General features: G+C 42.7%; 1 protein-coding gene across 1 annotated transcript in view; it reads right to left on the reverse strand.

Moving 5' to 3' along the window:
* The window catches only part of LOC120860478 (alpha-actinin-2), a 77939-nt gene extending 58478 nt beyond the window's left edge, over positions 1-19461 (reverse strand). Inside the window, exon 1 of the mRNA XM_040236298.1 lies at positions 19296-19461. Within this exon, the coding sequence (XP_040092232.1) occupies positions 19296-19421 (126 nt within the window). The 5' untranslated portion in view covers positions 19422-19461. The remainder of the gene's footprint in view (positions 1-19295) is intronic.
* Between the last annotated feature and the right edge of the window lie 414 nt (positions 19462-19875).

Genomic DNA, 19875 nt, shown 5'->3' on the forward strand with positions numbered 1-19875 from the left:
AGTGGGTTGCCATTTCCTTCTCCAATGCATGAAAGTGAAAAGTGAAAGTGAAGTCGCTCAGTAAGTTCCACCTCTTAGCGGCCCCATGGACTGCGGCCCACCAGGCTCCTCCGTCCATGGTATTTTCCAGGCAAGAGTGCTGGAGTGGGGGGCCACTGCCTTCTCCGCAGTAGTCTCTAGTCCTGCCTTATTCACCTTTGTATCACCTAATGAACCCAGCACCCAGCAGATACACCTGTATGAACCCATACAGAGCCAGGACCCATTCACGTTTTTAATACTTCAAGCTTAAATTGTGACAATTTCAGTCATAAATAAATTGGAGCCTTAACAGTACCAACATACAGCTTTTCATCTGAGTATCAGGAATACACATAAACACAAATTTAATGACTCAAAGACAAAGTAAGAGAGAAAAAAAAAGAGAGGCAGTCTTTTCCCCCTGATTCATCCCCAACAAATACTGCCTACAAGGAGGATTCAGGCTTTCTTTCTAGGCAATGTGAGAATAGCTAACAATCTCTAATTAAGGAGTGTCAAAGCCTACGAGCAACTCAGGTAGGGCTGTCACCATGAGAAGGCTTTAAGGACTTGGTAAGGGAGCAGGAAAAATCCTCTCAGAAATACCTGGTGGGTGACACCACCACCTGGAACATTCTAAAAATGTCTGTGAAAGTGACAAATGTCTGTGAAAGTGACACACAGAGAAGCTGGGATTTCTTTTCTTTTTTTTTTCCTGCACCACACCTTTTATGGGAAACTTGGTTCATTCCCTGACCCCCAGCTTGGAAGCTCAGAGTCCTAACCATTGGGCTGCCACGGAATTCCCAAAGATGGGATTTTTGTTTTGTGTTCCAGACACTTTATCCTGGGACACAGTGGCACTCAGTAACTATTTGCTAAAAAACACCTTGTTTGACTTTCTGGGACAAAGAAGACAGCTATCAGATTTTTTAAACTGAAAAAATAAAAACCACTGCAGAGCTAGAAATCTCTATTTGGTCAAGTTCCAGGCTTTTGAAGATTCTTATTATGTCAAACTTAACTAACCCTTAAATGTTTAAAAAAATAAAAATAAAAAGGGCTCTATAATCTTGTCTCCCAAAAAATGGCTCACTACTCATAAAAATCCTCACTACTGAAGAGGATCTAAAAATAGAATCTGGCTAATGGGTGACACTTGAAGTGGGGGGGGTAAAAACGGCTTTCCCAGCCCTTGAAAACACAGTCCTAACCAGCTCTGGTTTTCATCATGAATTTTAGGCTTCAATCACCAGGTTCATAAAACTGACTTCCATTTAGTCCCTGGATGTTCAGAATAGATTAAAAAAAAAAAAAAATGTGCTAACGATCCTCAAGGCTGCCTAATGGGACAACAATGCTTTTCAGGTTTTAAACAAAGCCAAGTCTAGCCCAGACTAATTCTGGTTTAAGGAATGAGCTGTCTGATATACGGAGTCTCCTTCATAACCTCCAGAAAGGATGGGACAGATTAAAGTCATGGAATTTGGAAAGAGGAAATAGCTAAATAAGGTACTGTAGGGAGGTTCAAGAGGGAGGGGATATATGTATACCTATGGCTGAGTCTTGTTGATGTTTGACAGAAAACAACAAAACTCTGTAAAACAACTAAAACTAAAAATTAAATAAAAAAAAAACTAAATAAATACTAAATAAAATAAAGACTAAATAAATAAAAACTAAAAAATAAATAAAATTTTAAAATAAGAAGGTACTTTATGTTAGGAAAAATCTGATCTCCGAAGGTCAAGTGGCGCTGTCTACAGCACCCCTTCTACACTATTCTACAGCTCATCTATCTAACCAATAGATGAGTGCGAGCAAGGCAGACCGGTTCATTTCTACAGACGAGGAATGCCTTTTGTTCAGTTCAGGGACAATCCTCCTTGCTCCCATCAAAAAGTTATCTGCCGATATTTGGACATTAGTTTCAATACTCCTAATCTATAAATGTACAACTGTACTTCAGATTCTCTTTTGAACCAGCTGGAACACCTCTCCAGTTTTCTCATGAGTTAGTTAAATATAATCTTTAACACGTGTTTATTTTTCTGCTTATATGAGAGTTGTGATTTTACCTTTACTTAAGAACTGTCTTATAGTTTTAGAGTCTTTCTTCTAAAAAGAGGTAAACATTCAAATGTGCCTAAAATATTCACTATTCCAACCTAAATTTTACTGATCTGATTTTGATGAAGGCCAGTAGTAATCAATGCACAAGAATGATATCTACAGAAAACAAATACATGGTTACCAAAGAGGGATGAGGGTGGGGGAGCGATAAATTAGTAATTTAGGGTTAGCAGATACAAACTAATATATATAACATAAATGACAAGGTCCTACTATAGAGCACAGGGAACTACAGTCAATATTCTGTAAGAAATCATAATGGAGAAGAATGCAAAAAAGAATATGTTAATATATATATACATGTGTATGGATGTATAACTGACTCACTTTGCTGTATACCAGAAACTAACACGATATTGTAAATCAACTATATTACAATAAAAAATAGAAAGGACGTGAAAAGAGATGTTAAAAAAAGAATGAAACACTGAACCGACTGGAGTCTATCACTCACTGATATTAGCGACAGTACACTTCCCTTGTCCTGTGAAAATGACAGCTGTCAGAAGTCTCAGCTTACTGCACTCCTTTTTCATTTCAATCCCAATGTGTGTCCCTGTGTTCCCTCTTATACAGATCGCCATAAATAATATTGGATTTGGGTTGAATTATTTAGCACTTTTCTCTGTTTCATAAAAAAATCATACATTTCTCTAGAAGCTAAAGTATATTTCCATCTGTTAATTTCTTCCCCACTCAAGAAAATTCCCTACAAACATTTTATTACCACTTACAGGAGTCTTTATTACTCATTCCCTAATTCTTACTTTTCAGCTGCAATTACTCATCTTTACATCTCTATAGCCCTCAAGACAGAGGCAACCTAGCAAGGACATCAACAATTCTCTGAGCCACAGACCAGATACTAGTTTGCAATCCAAAGTACCTTTACTTTAATTCCAAGGGATGTTTTTCAATTCTTGAGAGAACAGACTTGTGGACACAGCAGTGGAAAGAGAGGGTCGGACAAATTAAGAGAGCAGCGTTGACATATATACATTACCACGTGTAAAACAGCTAGTGGGGACCTGCTGTATAGCACCGGAAGCTCAGCCTGTTGCGTAGTGGTGACCTAGATGGGTGGGAGGGAGGCTCAAAAGGGAGGGGATATATGTACACTTAGAGTTGATTCAACACTGCTGTACAGCAGAAACCAACACAACATTGTAAAGTAATTATCCAATTAGAAATACATTTTCTAAAAAGTTACAGCATTCTGTCTTCTAAAGGGCAATTAAATGATCTTGATGAAACTCCCCATCTTAACTGTTAAATGGAAAAAAAGAAAGTTAAGATTAGCAATATGCAGTTACTTCCCAAACAATTTTAGGACTGGAAGCATATGTGAACCAAATCAAATATCCATAGAATCAAAGTTGTTTTGGTCATTTTTGTTTTAAAGTATTAAAACCAATTTAAAAAAAAAAAGGTACGTTCAAAGAACCACATGAAAGCTACTGATGTCTGGTCATCTGAGCTTAAAGATTTCCTGAGGCCAACAACCTGACTTAGCCTCTGGCTGGGAGTTGCGTGGGGTCACACCTGCCTCCCCCAAGCTGGCACAACCTTGGTGAAGAATTCCTTTGAGGACTTTCTGGTAAGCAAGCATTTAAGGCTCCCAACAAACAGCCTTACATATGATCGATCCTGAGCTATGCTTCCCAAAATAACTTGTTCCCTTGGAGCCTGGGTAATTATGAGCAAGACACGGTTCTGGGTCAGGGCAGACCCAACTGTTCCTTGGTTACAGGCAAGAGCAGCATTCATTGTACTTTCATGACCCTCTTCTTGAGGATCAATTCAAGCTTAAAGAAAAGCTTACTGATGTTTTCTCCCCTCCCCATCGCCCCCTCCCAGACCATCCCGGCAACTGGGGAAGCAGCTTGTTCTACCCAGACAGCAAAATAAATATACTTTAATTCAAGTTCACCATACTGTTACTATTTTCAGGGACCCAAATAAATGGTTGCCTATACAGAAAAATTAAAAGTGCTTATTTTGAAGGAAATGGCTCTCTGGAATACGCCACATGCTCGGTGCTGGTGGTTTGAACCCTAGCACGGTTCTAAGTGGGTAACAGTCCCCAGTCAGCTCCATCCACAGGTTTGTACTACATACAAGGAAAGCTCTGGAAAGCAGAAGGGCTACGAAACAGGGAAGCTGGGCATTTCCAAAGCTCCTGCCACTGGAGGGAACCAGGCTGGCACTTCCTCCATCAAGAAGTTCTTCCCTAGGGCTCATGCTGAGGGCAAAGTGTTCAAAAGTCTTCATATCCTAAGCCATGTAAGACAATATATATTATAGTATAAAACATAAATATATGCTTTTCAACTATGGCCTCAAGTCATCTAGCAGGCAATATGACAAAATGTTAACAATAGTTTTCCCTATGGTGTGACTATAACAAATTTCTTCTCCATATTTTCTGTAATAAAGACATGACTTGGGCAATTATTTGAAAATGTATCTCCAAAAAGTAGTTTAGGAAAGCCTATACAATCTGTTAGGTTAGATTCTCTGCCCTTCTCTGGTTAGCTGTAATTATGCTAACTAGCTTTACTTTCCTCAGCCTTCGTCATTCTACCTGAAAAAGGAAAGCGACTTAAACTGGACATACTCCAGCAAGTCTAAATTTCTGAAGTTAATCACTTGATAAAGTGCTACTTCAAGGCTTTTTTTTTTTATGGGTAAGTTTCACAGTAGAAATCCCTAGTTCAATATCACATTTTAAAATGTCATATAAAATAGATAAGTGATAAGAATCTACTGCATAGCACAGAGAATTCTACTCAACACTTTGTAATGGCCTATATGGGAAAAGAATCTTTAAAAAAACAAGAATGGATATATGTATATGTATAACCAATGCACTTTGCTATATTCCTGAAGCTAACACAACACTGTAAATCAACTATACTCCAACAACAAAAAATGCCCCGTGGAGAAGGTACACACTGTCCAAGTCCAAGGGTCATGGAAGAGAAATCCTTTGGAGTCCTTAGTATCTAGTTACCCAGACACCAGTGACAGCAATAGACCCACGGTCACCCCCCAGGTATTTCTGACAGCAATTTCCCTGCTTCCTGACCAAGTCCTTAAAGGACTCCCATGGCGACTACTCTACCTGTGTCTCATCACAGAAGGGACAATTTCACATTAAACATAATTTTATCCCACATTAAATAGACTTATTACCACTTTACTATCAGACTTTCAAGTCTCTAAAGATACGTATAATTTTTTTAAGAAAAAGAGTTAAGCTGTCACAAAAACAAACTTAGAGATCTGACCTTGGAAATAGGTCCAGATATTTTAATAATGTTTAACTCAGAATTTTGGGGCTTCCCTGGTGGCTCAGGGGGTCAAGAATCCATCTGCAGTGCAGGAGACCCGGGCTTGATTCCTGGGTCAGGAAGATCCCCTACAGAAGGGAACAGCTACCCACTCCAGTATTCTTGTCTGGAGAATTCCATGGACAGAGGAGTCTTGTGGGCTACAGTCTATGGGGTTGCAAAGAGTTGGACACGACTGAGCGATTAGCACTTTAGGTTTTGTGTTTACTTTTATTATTTATTTTTTACTGTGCTGGGTCTTCCTTGCTGCACGGGCTTCCTCTATTTGCTGCAAGTGGGGGCTACTCTCTAGTTGTGATGTGTGAGCTTCTCATTGCTATGGCGTCTCTTGTTGTGGGTCACAGGCTCCAGGGTGCATGGGCTTCAGAAGCTGCAGCCCAGGGGCTCAGTAGTTGCGGCTCCCAGGCACCAGAGCACAAGCTCAATAGCTTTGGAGCATGGGCTTAGTTGCTTGAATCGGGGATCAGGGATTAAACCCATGTCTCCTGCATTGGCAGGTGACCTCTTTACCCTGAGCCGCCGGTAAAGAAAATCCTTAATTTTCTAGACGTGCAAAATCAGCACCCTTAAAGTCTAGCACATATTACTATCAAACTATCTGAGGTATGAGCATAAATACTACTTACAAGACTACACAGATGGTACACAAACTACCAAAATGACAACAGTGATGTGGATCTCAGAGGGAAACCTGGCCCACTGGAGGCCTCCAGTAAGGTCAGTGCGCCCGTACTTCTCAGACATAGGGCTCACTCCCACTGCTGGCTGCAAGGCTTGGTCTTCCAAAGGTTTCATGAGTTAGAAGACTCAGAAATTACTGGGCTGTGATGTTTAAATCTGTCGGAGTTTTAGAACTCTCATTTCACTAATATTTGCATTTTTTCAACTTCAGAAATAGGCCAGAACTTTCAGAAAAGGCATTACTGTCCAATATACAAATTATTTGGGCCTCAATATTATTTTAACCTTCTCTGAAATGGCCTTGTGTATCTCCTCTGAACAGAGTGACCACAGAATTTGAAGTCTAAGCCGGACCACCTCTGAGGGTCAAAGTGACACTATTTATAGTTACTCTGGGACAAGAGCCACAGCTGAGGTTGTCTTGGGAAAACCTAGATGAGGGGGTCACCCGACCTCTGGGATCAATCTCCCCTGTTCCTCATTTCCTTTCATAAAGAACTGAAAATCTGAGAGATGGGCATCATGCTATATGCCTTCAACTAACACAGTGTTAAATGTCTATTACATCTCAATAAAGGTGGGAAACAAATAAAATGAATCTTTGCAAGGAAGGAGGTGGCCTGGAACTGCTACACTCAGATAGCCCCTATCCCTTCCAGGCCTCCCCTAGAAATTCACATACCTAAGCAGGTGAGGACCTGATCTATGTCTAAATAAAAGCTCCGGAAGCAGTCTTGGCAAGACTGCCCCTAAAAATAACCTCTCCCCAAAGACATGTTACATGTCTATTCAACTCCTTCCTCTGGCTCTCTTCTGGGGGTGGTGGAGGAAATAAAGATGCAGAGGTATCAAATTCAGCATCTTCAGACACTGTTCCCACCTCGTGTCTCAAATTCAAGCTCCCCACTCAAAGCAGTAAAAGCAGTGGTCCCAGGAGTCAGACCAATAAAGCTAAAGGAGGCTATGGGATCAATTTATCTGATCAGTCTGCAGCAAGAGAAGAGAAATAGCCTTCCAGTACTGCCTTCTCACATGGGGCCACAAACTATGGTGAACCCATCCACCACGTTTACAGGATGTTAAAAGACTTTGCCTCTGCCAACAGAGGTTTCTTAGCACAATTTTTTCTCTTCCCCTTCCGAGCCTGAAATTCACCATTAGGGTTCTTCTTGGAACTAGGAATAAGACAACAGCCTTATTGTCTTAGAAAGGTCACTGTTAAAATATTGATGATCCCCTGGACACTCCTGGTGGTCCAGTGGTTAAGAAGCCACCTACCAATGGTTTGATCACTGGTCCAAGAAGATTCCACATGCTGTGAGGCAACTAAGCCTGCGTGCTACAACTTCTGAAACCTTTGTGCCCTAGAACCTGTGCTCTGCAACAAGAGAAGCCACTGCAATGAAAAGTCTGCACACCACAACTAGAGTGGAGCCCCTACTCCTCACAACTAGGGAAAGCCTATGCACAGCAACCACGACCCAGTGCAGCCAAAAAAAAAAGTTAAAAAAAATTGATGCTCCTCGGAAAGGTCTTGCCTAAAAATCTTTAGTTTTTAGGAATAGACAATCATAACATAATCATAACACTGTGAGAAATTATCAGGGGAACTGGGGGTTAGGAGAGGTGTCCAAGCAGAGCAGGGAAGAGGCCTAGATGGTCAAAAGCAGGTAGCGGAAGCCTGGGTCGGGGAGAGGAGCCAGAACTTTCAAAACAGGGAAGGCAACAATCGGCTCACTTGGCAGTTTTCCTTCACAATTTTGTTTAAAGAATAAAGCATCCGTTGAACATAACTTTTTTTTTTCCTTTTAGGATTGCACATCCCTGGTAATTACTTCACAATGTACACATTTATCAAAACATGTGGCATAATAAATATATACAATTTTTCACTTCTCAATGACACTTCAATAAAGCTGAGGTTGGGGGAAGAGCCGGGCATCCTTTATTTGTGAAACTTGTCCAGTAGGGTTCAGAGGGATTCACTATATGTTCTCTTTGCTTCTGGGTATGCTTGAAATTTTCTATAATAAGTTAAAAATAAATAAAAGAAAGGCAGGATATTTTCAATGTAAAGTGAAGGGAGTCCTTGGCACTGCCACTGGCCAAATGTCTATGGAGCCCGAGTCTTGGCGAGCATCCCTGTCCACTAAGACATCATGTCTGCAGGAAGATGGCTCTAATCTACACTCTTGCCTCTGGAAGTCTCCTTTTCTTGTTCCAAAAGGGAACTGACTCAATTACTTAGGCATCCTGAACTCCGGTTTCTTTTTGGAACTGTGTCAGACAGACCAGCGGTTAATTCCAAAGATGTGCCCTTAGTGGCATGTCCAATAAGCCTCCATTTGAAAGATGTAGTTGGCTTTTCCTGTGGTCCCTGTGCTCCTCCTCTGGCATTTCTGTGGGACAGAGTGATTGCTTTGTGACCCCGTGGACTGTAGCCCACCAGGCTCCTGCGCCCATGGGATTCTCCAGGCAAGAATACTGGAGTGGGTTGCCATTTCCTTCTCCAGGGGATCTTTCCGACCCAGGGATTGAACCCAGGTCTCCCACATTGCGGGCTGACGCTTTAACCTCTGAGCCACTTTGTCTTTTGGATAGAGTGATTGCTAGAGCCTGACTATGGGAAAATCTTGGAAGGAAAATATTTTCCATGTCTCAGATTTAGTCTTCTCATTCTCATTAGATAGTCCCCCTTAGAAATTAAAAATCCAGACACACACCCCCTTTTAAACGGGGGTTTTGGGGAGCAATGCATTGGGAATCTGGGTTTAGCAGATGCAAACCATTATATTTGGGGTTGGCCAAAAAATTCATTAGAGTTTTTGCATAAGATGTTATGAGAAAACCTGAATGAATTTTCTGATCAACCCATATTTTGGTTCAACCCAATATATAATGGATTAACAACAAGGTCCTACTGTATAGCATAGAAAACTATATTCAATATCCTGTAACAAACTATAATGGAAAAGAATATGAAAAAGAATATATTATATAACTGAATCACTTTTCTGTATAGCAGAAATTAACACAATATTGTATATCAACCAAACTTCAACAAGATAAATCTTTTAAAAATAAAAATAAAAGCACCTCCTCTGGAGTTACGTCACCTGGATACAAAATTCAGCTCTGCCACTTGCAGATCAAAATACACAATAAAATAATTAGCACCTCTGTATTTTATAAAATTTTGATTGTGAAAGATACCTTTGTAATACAGACAAAATTCTGTGTATACTTCCTAGCTACCACTTCCCCACCCTCAACCACCCGTAGGTGGGTTACTTAACCTCCCTAATGGAAAAGTAAGAATTACAATGCTCATCTCTTAAGACTTCCATGACACTGGAATAAAATAATATGTTTGGTTAAAACAGTGCCTGGAAATTCTGCTTTGCCCTATAACAGTGAATAGCTTGAAATACTTGGAACCATGTGCCAAGTCCCCTCCCCCTCATTTTTTAATCCACTAGCAAAAAATCCATATTTTAAAAGACCATTTTTACTGTCTTATTGGAATATTTGTCTTTTATTGTTATACTGAAAAAACAAATACAAACAAGATTAAAAAAAAATTGAAACAAAACACCTGAATGAGGACCACCATTCATCTCATTCTAAAATGTTATAAACAATGAAACAGAAAAAGTTGGGACTTCCCTGGCAGTCATGACTCCGAGAGCTCAGTCTTTCTCTCCTATAACAAAACCCACTGTGTATGCAGGTTTCTGTCATGGGCACTTTGAATCCCTCAAATGAGACTTGGGGATTATAAAGAAGCAGCATGACCAGCAAGATATATCATATTCAGAGCCATGAAACAACTCTCAATAAATTTAAAAGGATATAAGTCTTACCAAGTATCTCACACCACAATAGAATTAAGTTAGAAATCAGAAACAAAAAGCCCTCCAGAAAATTCCCAGATCACTGGAAATTCAATAACACATTTCTAGGTAACCGAAGGGTGAAAGGAAAAATCAAAGGGAATATTAGGGACTTCCCTGGCAGTCCAGTGGTTAAAACTCTGAGCTTCCAATTCAGGGTGCGTGGGTTCAATCCCTAGTCGGGGAACTAAATCCCACATGCTGCATGGTGCAGCCAAATACTAATAATAAACAAAAACAGAAAAGAGAAATCTACCTTGCGGTTGAATGCTACATTTGGTATGTTAAGATGAAACTAATTCTTTTCAGTCACGAAACTACTTCTCTTAATAATCCTTACAGATTTGCAACGAAGTCTTCCTCAAGAAGGCCCCGCCTTGGCCACTCCAGTTGCAGAAGGATTTTATGTCACAGACTTCAGCACACACCACAAATAGTTTCTTACAGCTTTTCACTTCCTTTGGAAACCATAACTTATCTCATGAGCTAAAAGAGCTCCCATTCCACCGTGCCAAGTCCCTGGGTTTCTGTTCTAGCAACTAAACCAATTCAAATGCCAGATTCAGATGGACTGGCAAAGTTCCAACAAAACACCAAGGTGAGATTTCTCCAGGAAGAAAAGCAAAGACATTTCGACAGTTTGAGTGGTTCCAAGTCGTCCAATAAATGCATGTTTTCATCCGGAAAAGCAATGCTTCCACATTTTGGTAATTACTGCTTCCTGCAGGCGCTCTCGATGTTAGCTCACCTCAGCGTCTGCCAGGTACATCTTCCACTTTCCCCTCCTAACAGTTTCAAACTTGGCCTCTGAGCAGGTAACTCCTGCATGTAAATCTCTAGGCTTGACCTTTCTTTTAGATGGTTCCATGGGCTGTCAATCCCTCAATCCAAACCTTTCAATTTTAACTGCTACAGAAACCTAACCACCCTCTTATTTTTCCAGGTGAATACCAAAGGCACTAGAGATAAGACTAGGAACAAGCTGATTTCAGTTTTATGGTCTTGGTCAAATACTGTACCTCGAATATAGTGGGACAGTAGCAGTGATACAGTGGTTTTATAGGGTTGAGCCATAAGAAACTGCAGTTTGGGGAGGTCAAAATGGTTAGTGTCAAAAATTTCCTATGGTTCAACCTAATAAGTACAGAATATCTTAAAATTCTAATAAAAAGCAATGAGATTATCTCCTAAGTAATTATTATCTTCCCATCCTGTTCGACTACGATAAAGTAACTTAAAAGACCCCTCATGACTCTAAAAGATAGGATTTCTTGATTTGCCATTCTCAGTTTAAGTATCTATATAAGATGCAGGCATATGTTCAATATCAAACGCTGTTGTAATTTCCCACCTCAATCTCATAGTCACCTACTTGTCCACTTGACCCTCACAATTACTTAAAAAATAGGAGTTTTTTTACTAAGATAGCAAGCCGTTTCATGTTGTAACAGACACTAATAAGAATCTATTTTCATTATACAGTAATCTCTAGGAATGATGCCTAATATTTAACCCCTAGCAAAAACAAACACAACAACTCGAAGCCCGCTAACTCTGTAGTCCTGGATTTGGCTTATACCAAGACTGTCCCAGGCAGAGTCTTTTCCAGGGTCCACACACTCTGCAGAATCACCTGCATCGCCTCCCTATTTTCTAATTCTGCTGCTGTGAAGCCTGGCATGTCTTCCAAAAATTCTTGTTTTACCAGGTTTTACACACAGAAAAACAAATTTAAATGTATATTTCTCTGTCTAAATGAATTTGGAATTTTATTACATGGATAGATGTTTTCAATCTGGACAAAAGAGTCATGTGAAACTAAATCTAGGTTATCAGAATTTTGTTCATTCGTGGGGTGACACATTTTATTAGCATTTAAATATATCTACATGTATGGTTTTATTTTATTCCCCAAATCTCTAAATTGCAACTTTTAAAAAACATTAAGCAGTTTCTCTTTCTAGGATCAGTCTTGGAATAAGAACTAAGTCGGAGAAATCCATCATTTGTGGAACTTGAGAAAATGCTTTGAGAAAACACCTTTAAGGAGCATTAAACGTTAGTGTGAGTTGAATTTAATACATCGGTAGCTCATGGAGTTACAAAGACTGCAAAAAAAAATTATTAATAACTGTACTAAATTCTTTTCTAAAATATGACTTATAATTTCTAAACTTCACAAATTTGAGTGCAGACTCTGAGTAGGCCCAGGGGACCAAACAAGAGCATCTGCTCAGGGGAGAGACCAGGAGAGCATCTAGTGAGCCACGTTCTAGAGCAGGGGCCTGACCAGGAAGAACTCCCAGAACCAGGAGGAGGCCGGACTCCGGTATAAGCAAAGGGATGAACTAAAAACAACACGATGACCCCAAGAACCTTTGGGGTAAGAGGAGTAGCAGACAGAGGATGGCCTGACCTCCCAAACCCCTCTGAGAAGTCTGAAAGGGTCCCTCAAGGCAATAAAGAACTGCAGAGGGAGACTTCCCTGGGGGCCCAGTGGTTAAGAATCTGCCTTGCAACGCAGGGGACATGGGATCAATACCTGGCTGGCGAACTAAGTTCCCACGGAGCAATGAAGCCTGCGAGCCACAACTAGAGTTATCGTGCAGCAATGAAAAGTCCCAAATAACACGTCAAAGGTCCATGTGCCACTCCTAAGACCCGAGGCAGCCAAATAAATAAATTTTAAAAAAGAACCACAGAGCAGCTTTAAGTAGAAATACACAACCAAGCTCGTGTTTCATAAAGATCACTCCTGCAGCATCAGGGGGACGAGTCTGAGCACAAGCACGGAGTGTGGAAGGGTGACAAAGCAGAGGCCACTGCCCCCATCCAGACAGTTAACACAGAGACTCTGAAGGGCCTTAAAGTACATGATGGGAAGAAGGGAAGGGTCTGGGGGACTTTAGGAGGTGGGCTCCACAGGGGCTGGGAGAGAAGAAGGGCTCGAGGCTAACTCCCAGGTTCCCGACCTGGGTGCCAGCGAGGAAGATGCTTCCAAGCACTGTGACCAGGAACCAGGCAGAAGGGGCTCTGGAAATGTTCTCTGCTTCATTCTGTGAGCCAGTCCCTCCTCTGTGCTTCTCACTCCCCTGTCTCCTGAACTATGCTGCAGGCCCTTAAGGCCTGGGATGGAGCCAACGCCATGCTCTAACCCTGGTCCCCAGCATGACCGTAATCCACAGCTCCACTTCCATTCTGCTCTTCTGCAGGTTGCAAGGGAACAATCTTCTACTGACAGTTTCTGCTCAAGGAAATTGTGGGGGTGGGGTGGGGTATACTGAGAGGTGTGTGTGCAATTGCTCAGACAGGTGCTTGTGTAAAACACGGTCCTCAGCCTTCTTTAGACAGACCCATCTCTCGTGTTTGAGCTGTTCCTGCCTGAGAAATTCGTCTAGCACAGTAGTTAGCAAGCGATTTCCCCTCATCTTTCCTTTCTGTTCTTTCTGGAAGAACTAGTCCCGTTCCCAGGGAAACAGTGGTACAGTTCTGACTGTCCTCCAACGTATTCCATGTCAACTCCTCTGCCCGTCATGGGAGCACCCCCGCCCACCCCGGAGCTGCGCCTTTTCTGTAGGTGTCTCCCAGCTGCAGCAATAGACTTCAGGGCATTCTGACAGTTTTCTGAAGCTGTGTTCATTAGGTTTCCCAGCTAAGAGTTCTATTCCTCCTCCCACACTCTCAGAAAAGCTTATTTGGGGCTCAAGTTTCTTCCTCGGTGAATTAGGTTGAAGGGTGAAGGGCAGACTCCAGGACATATCACAGTACCTAAAAGAAGATGAAGAGAAAAAGACTGATTTCTCCACCTTACAGCTACTGCACCTGTGACTCTGCATAGCAAACCAAGGGCACCTTGAGAACAACAGCCACTCTGGGGGCAGAGGTCTCTTAGGGTTCCTACAAGATCCTGTCTTATAAGCCAGCCCATCATCAACTCTCTCTGGACATCAATGGATACCTGAAACTCCAGCCCTCTCTTTAGGCAACAGCCACCTGGATGCACAACTGGTCCCTCAGCACTCGGCCCCCTGCACTGGGTGATACATTCTATAAATGGTTAGCTTTCTGCCCAGACACATCTCCTAGTGGAGAAGCAGGTACTCCTGGTTAGTTTTGTTACTTGTCAATATCACTATCTTGAGTTTTAAGTCCAGGAGCTCTAATGGTGAGATCATGTCCGCTTAATTGGATTTATACAACAGCCTGCCAGGGAAACCACATGGGGTTATTTAATACTTTTTATAATCCCTCCTGATCGCTCTCAAATCAATGCCTTCCTCAAAACTGCTTCTAATCCTCACCACTTGAAATGTATAGTCCCTGTAATGAGTTCTACCTGGATCCTCCACCTCGGGCGCTTACCAACTCCCATTTATTCTGCAAACAATAAACTACCGGAAACGTGGCTCCCCCTAGCTCAAGCATTCCCAATAGCACTCTTGGAGCTCGAAGTCCACACTCACCCTGGCAATCCCAGGTCCTCTATAACCTGGCTCCCCAGTTTACCAATGTAATTTTCTCTCTGAATTTGTTTTTTATCTATTTATTTTTAATTGGAGGACAATTACTTTACAATTATTGGGTTGGCTTCTGCCATACATCAACATGAATCAGCCATAAGTATGCACATGTTCCCTCCCTCCTGAACCTCCCTCCTACCTCCCACTGTATCCCACTTCTCTAGGTTGTCACAGAGCACTGGGACTGAATCTGCATCTTTGGCTTCAGTTAAGCTCCTCTCTTCTTCACACTTCTTCAAACACATCTTGAATAGCCGAGATGTCAGCAAGCACATCCATTAACACGGAGCTGAGTGTCTCGAGGCCCAACTCCCGGTCTGGCCACTTGGTGACTTTCTCACCCTCCCCCATCCCACCCCTCTAGGTCAGCTGTGACTGTACTAATGTCACTGAACTGTACACCTAAAAGTGGTTAAAATGGTAACGTTTATGCTCTGTACATTTTACTTCACACACAAAAAAGTACATCCAAATCATCAAGGAACAAATAATGTGTTTCTTCTTCCCTTGAAAGTCCAACCACAATACTGATTACTATCGACACTGCTTGATGAAATTAGCAACTATTGGCTGCATAAGGATAGTAATAATATTTACATTTACAGATCATTGTGCGGTCTACAAAGCCCTTTCGATGGAAACTAGTTTGACCATTTGATTCTGAAAAACTATGAGGCAAGAAAGACAGGGAATCCCTTATCTGTATTTTCCAGATGAAGAGACACAACTCTAAAGGTTTAGTGACTTAATTATGGCCAAACAGAGGGTACCAGGCGGAGTTGAGGTTCATCTAGGGCTCATGAATTTCAGACACTTCACAGGCCCTTGGTTTCATCATTCACCTTGCTGGAACGATTCTCACCTTTTATTCCCCAGGAAAAATTTCTGCAGGAATGTACTCCAATGTGCAGGGTAGAAGAGCCCACACCTGCATCCTAAACAAACAGGTGCTCATCAGAACATGGAAAGGGGCAACTGGCAGTTTCTGAAGTCTCTATTTAATCGGGACCTGTGGGCAGCTACTCCCACACAAGTGTCCTTCCCCACTGCCTGACCCCACACGGCAACATTTTAGTCTGATGGCAGGACTGACAGCCGGTGCACTGAGGTGAACGGTGAGTTGGTCCATCTAAATTGTGAATACACAGAACTTGAATTTCTTTAGAAACAATGAGAAATGATCAGAATTCTGAATGTGGAATAAGTGAACAACTCTCTTATTGACAATGAACAGAAAAGTGTATTGATCACCTAGCTCTTACAGATTAAGGATGGAAGAAGCCTTTATGTATTGAAACACGCAGTCACTTCCTTAAAAGGCCAGTTTTAGCCTTGCAGGGTGGTGAAGGACAGCACTCTGTGCCCACGGAGATAGCACACATATTCAGAATTGCTGCTCTGACAAGTCACCTCCCAATTAAGCCACTGTTGAATTAAAGGCTGAATGTGCTCTTTGCTTCCAAGAGAAACTTATTTCTAAGCACCAAAGATCTAGAAGTTTTAAAAGTCCACTGAAGAGAGCCCCATTTACATGAATACAAATATTCTCAAATACCCCTGGAAACAGCAGGGGAGAACTCTGAAGCACCTGTACACACTCTTGCTAAATTCAACATCTTCTAAACTGTGGCAAGAGCACGGTGCGTCCTCAAAAAATTAAAAGCGATTTATTGCCTGCCACAAGAACCAGAGATTTCACTTCTTGGTACACAATCAAAAAAAAAAAAAACTGAAAGCAAGGTCAAGAAAAGGTATTTATATACCCATGTTCACAGCACTGTTTACAATAACCAAAAGGTAGAAGCAACCCATGTGTGAATCAATCAATGGATGGATGGGTAAACAAAATATGTGGTCCATACAGTCAGTGAATTATTATTCAGCTTTAAAAAGTAAGGAAATTCTGACACGTGACAGAACATGGATGAACCTAGAGGACAAGATGCAAAGTGAAATCAACCAGACACCAGAGGGTAAATAGTGTATGATTCCAGGAGGAGGTCCCTAGAGGTCTAATTCATAGAGACAGAAAGTAGAAGGGTGGTTGCCAGGAGCCAGGGGTGGGGGGAATAGAAAATTATTGTTCAATGGGTACAGAGTTAAATGAGTTTTTGCAAGAAGGAAAGAGTTATGCAGACTGACTACACAATATGAATGTGCTTAACACCACTGAACTGTACTTTTTAAAATAGTCAAGATGACAAAATTAATGTAAAAACAAAAAAAGAAACCTCTCGTCACACACACACAGCACTATACTTTTACTAAGTCCTTCTGTAGTGAGGAATTCCATACCAGAGAGCAAGGATTACCACAGTCCATGAGACTCTGTGAACTGTGGATATAATTAGGCCCCACATCCATTATAACACTACAGACGTCATCATGTGTTACCAGCATCTGTTGACAGATCTCATACCCGGCATATCACTGAAACGGCAAGTGTGGAGAAGGTAGCCCACAATAGAAACAATGGCATTTTATCCTTGTCCTGTTCCAGCAGTTTGGCTCATAGGACATAAATAGAGGCCACTGCTCTGGCTGTCGCGACCTCACAGCTCAGAACTATTTTATTGCCTCGAGTGGGTTCTCTATAAAAAGTAGAAAATAGAGGATCTTCTGGATCTGTTCAGGTCCATGTCCTAATGGAAGCTTCCTTCTGTTTTGTTTTTGCCTAATGTTACAACACAGCACTCAACCTACCTGAGAAAAAAAATTAATTCTCACTTTTTAGCATTTTTCTGTACTAGGACCAGGATATGTCTGTTTTTCAATAATATATTTCAAGTGTTATACAGTTTTAATAATATATTCACATAGGAACCCCAAACTTTAAAAAATTACAAGGAAATTATATCCCCAAACAGCATGTATTAAAAATTATATATAATTATACATTGTATGTAAAATAATTAAAAACTATGTATACATATATATATTATATACATATATGTATATATGACAAATGACATATGTCTATATGGCTTTTGGAAATTAAAATCAACTCACCCTGTACTGTAATTTTTAAAAAATCAATAGAAACTGTTGTGATTAGACTATTACTTTCAAAAATGATGGGCAGACTACCTATCATGAGGAAAAAAAAAGCAATCTTTGCAAGACTTAAAACGTAAAAAAAAAATCCATGAAAAGAATGTAGTAATCAAAACCGTGTAAAACTTTTTTAAAAAGAAACACACTTAAAAATTAAAGCAACGATTTAACTTATTTCTGACTGATGATGCATCCATCAGCCCAGATGACACAATAATAATAAATAGTAATATTCCTCAGGCCAGGTGTTTCCCTCACAATAAGTCATTTTAAAAACTGTAGAAGGTCTGAAATTTTATTCTCCTCTATTGACTCAACTTCCACTTATTACTCTCATTCCACTGTTTTCAAGAAGGTAGGGACTCAGAGGGAGAATGAAATGTAGCTAAACTGGACCTTTCAAATAAATAACTTATTAAGTGGTCTCCTTAACAGAGAAATGACAACAAAAGAAAAATCTGGATTTGAACATATTTGGTTATTTTATAAATAACCAAAAAGCCCTCTAAAATGGTTATTTGATATTCATCCAAATATGAGACCTCTCTGCTTCTGTTTGTTAGGAGCATGGGATGTGTTTCCTGCAGCCAGACACTTATTCACCAGGCACTATCAGATAATCACCCACTGTGGCAGCTACACAGAGCATTTCCATGCACTCATATGGTCAACAGACGTTATCCACTTAAAAGCAGGCCCTTAGAAGGGAAACCCACTTTGCCCCACCCCAAGAAAAACAGGGGGTGAAAAAGCATAGGGCACTTTGCTTCTGCCAGGACACTGTCATCAGAAGGTTGGGTGAGCAGGTCTGCGCTGGCATCCCTGACCCGGCCAGGCTCTGCGCCCAGTCAAAAGGAGGCGGGATTTAGCCTCCTGGTGAGCAGTCGCTAGAGTTCTAGCCAAGGGGATCAAGAAGAAACCTTGAAATAGTGGAATGTTCCATTGGGCCCCCAGAGAGCGCCAACTCTGGGGGAGGGATGAGCAGGGAACTTTCAGAGCTGGCTGACTCCCTAGTCCCTGGTGCTTACCTCAACGAACCATAAATAGAGTGTGAAATAACTTTTATGGGTGAATGTCTGGTGATCACACAGCATCCCTCTCCAAGAAGCCCTAGAACATTTAAGAAATGATTTCCAGTTCTTCTTTGGGGCAGCCCTGTGAAAATCGGAATGAAGCTGATGTTCATTTGACCTCCTTTATTTGGGGAGGAATAGGGGGGCCTTACTGAACACAAAGGGACCAGGAAATAACTCTGTGGTGAAGATCACAGACTCGAGGGGTCAGGAGCCGACCTGAGACTCTTTTCAGATTCTGGTCTAATGCGGGTTAAAACTGAAACGCCCGCACCATTCTTCCCTTAACATTTTTCGTTTTGTAACTCTTGTGTGACACACGCGCGCACCCACGCACATGCGCGCGCGCACCCACGACGCCCAGTTCCGTGACCGTCCCCGGACTTTATCTCCTCTCTCCAGGGGCACCGGGGCTTCTACGACACGGGACCACACAGCCCTCCGCCAAGCGCCCTCCCGCTAGTCCACCCGGCCAGCGGCGACCCCGCGCGGGCGGCCCCCCGGGTAAGGGGACACACGGACAAGCGGGTCGAGCCCGCAGACGGTGAGCACGCGACCCCGGCTGACCTTCCTCTGCTGCTTCTCCCAGGCGGGGTCGAGGAGCAGGTCGCGGTCCCACTCCTCCTCCTGGATCATGTACTCGTCATCCTCGTAGACGTAGTTGTACTGCACACCAGGCTCGATCTGGTTCATGGCGCTCGGTGGTCCGGGCGGCGGCGCGGCGCGCGGGGTCGGACGGGCGGGCGGACGGGCGGAGACGCGGCGGAGCCGGCGAGGCGCGGGCGGCGGGCAGGCGGGCGCGGGCTGACCTTCGCGCGGTCCTCTCGGGGCGGTACGCTGGGCGCTGGGTCGCGGGCGAAGCACCAGCTCGGGCTCCGAGCGGCTGCCGCGCCGCTTAATACCCGCGCCGCCCGTCACGTGGCCGCCCGGCCGCGCCCCCGCCCCGCCTGGGCCTCCGCCCGCGCCCGCCAGCGTCGCTCCGAGCACGTGCTGGCTGGCGGCGGGGCCGGGCGACTCGGGTCCGCACGCCCGGTGCTACCCCAAACCTGCCGCACGGCGAGCTGAGTCCACCGGCACCAGCCCACGCGTCCCATCTACCCTGAGGCTTACGGCGCGGAAGGACTTGCCCGGCGCCCGGGTGGGTCAC

This window comes from Oryx dammah, unplaced genomic scaffold, assembly GCF_014754425.2.
Source record: "Oryx dammah isolate SB20612 unplaced genomic scaffold, SCBI_Odam_1.1 HiC_scaffold_11077, whole genome shotgun sequence".
In the NCBI taxonomy this organism is placed as follows: Eukaryota; Metazoa; Chordata; class Mammalia; order Artiodactyla; family Bovidae; genus Oryx; species Oryx dammah.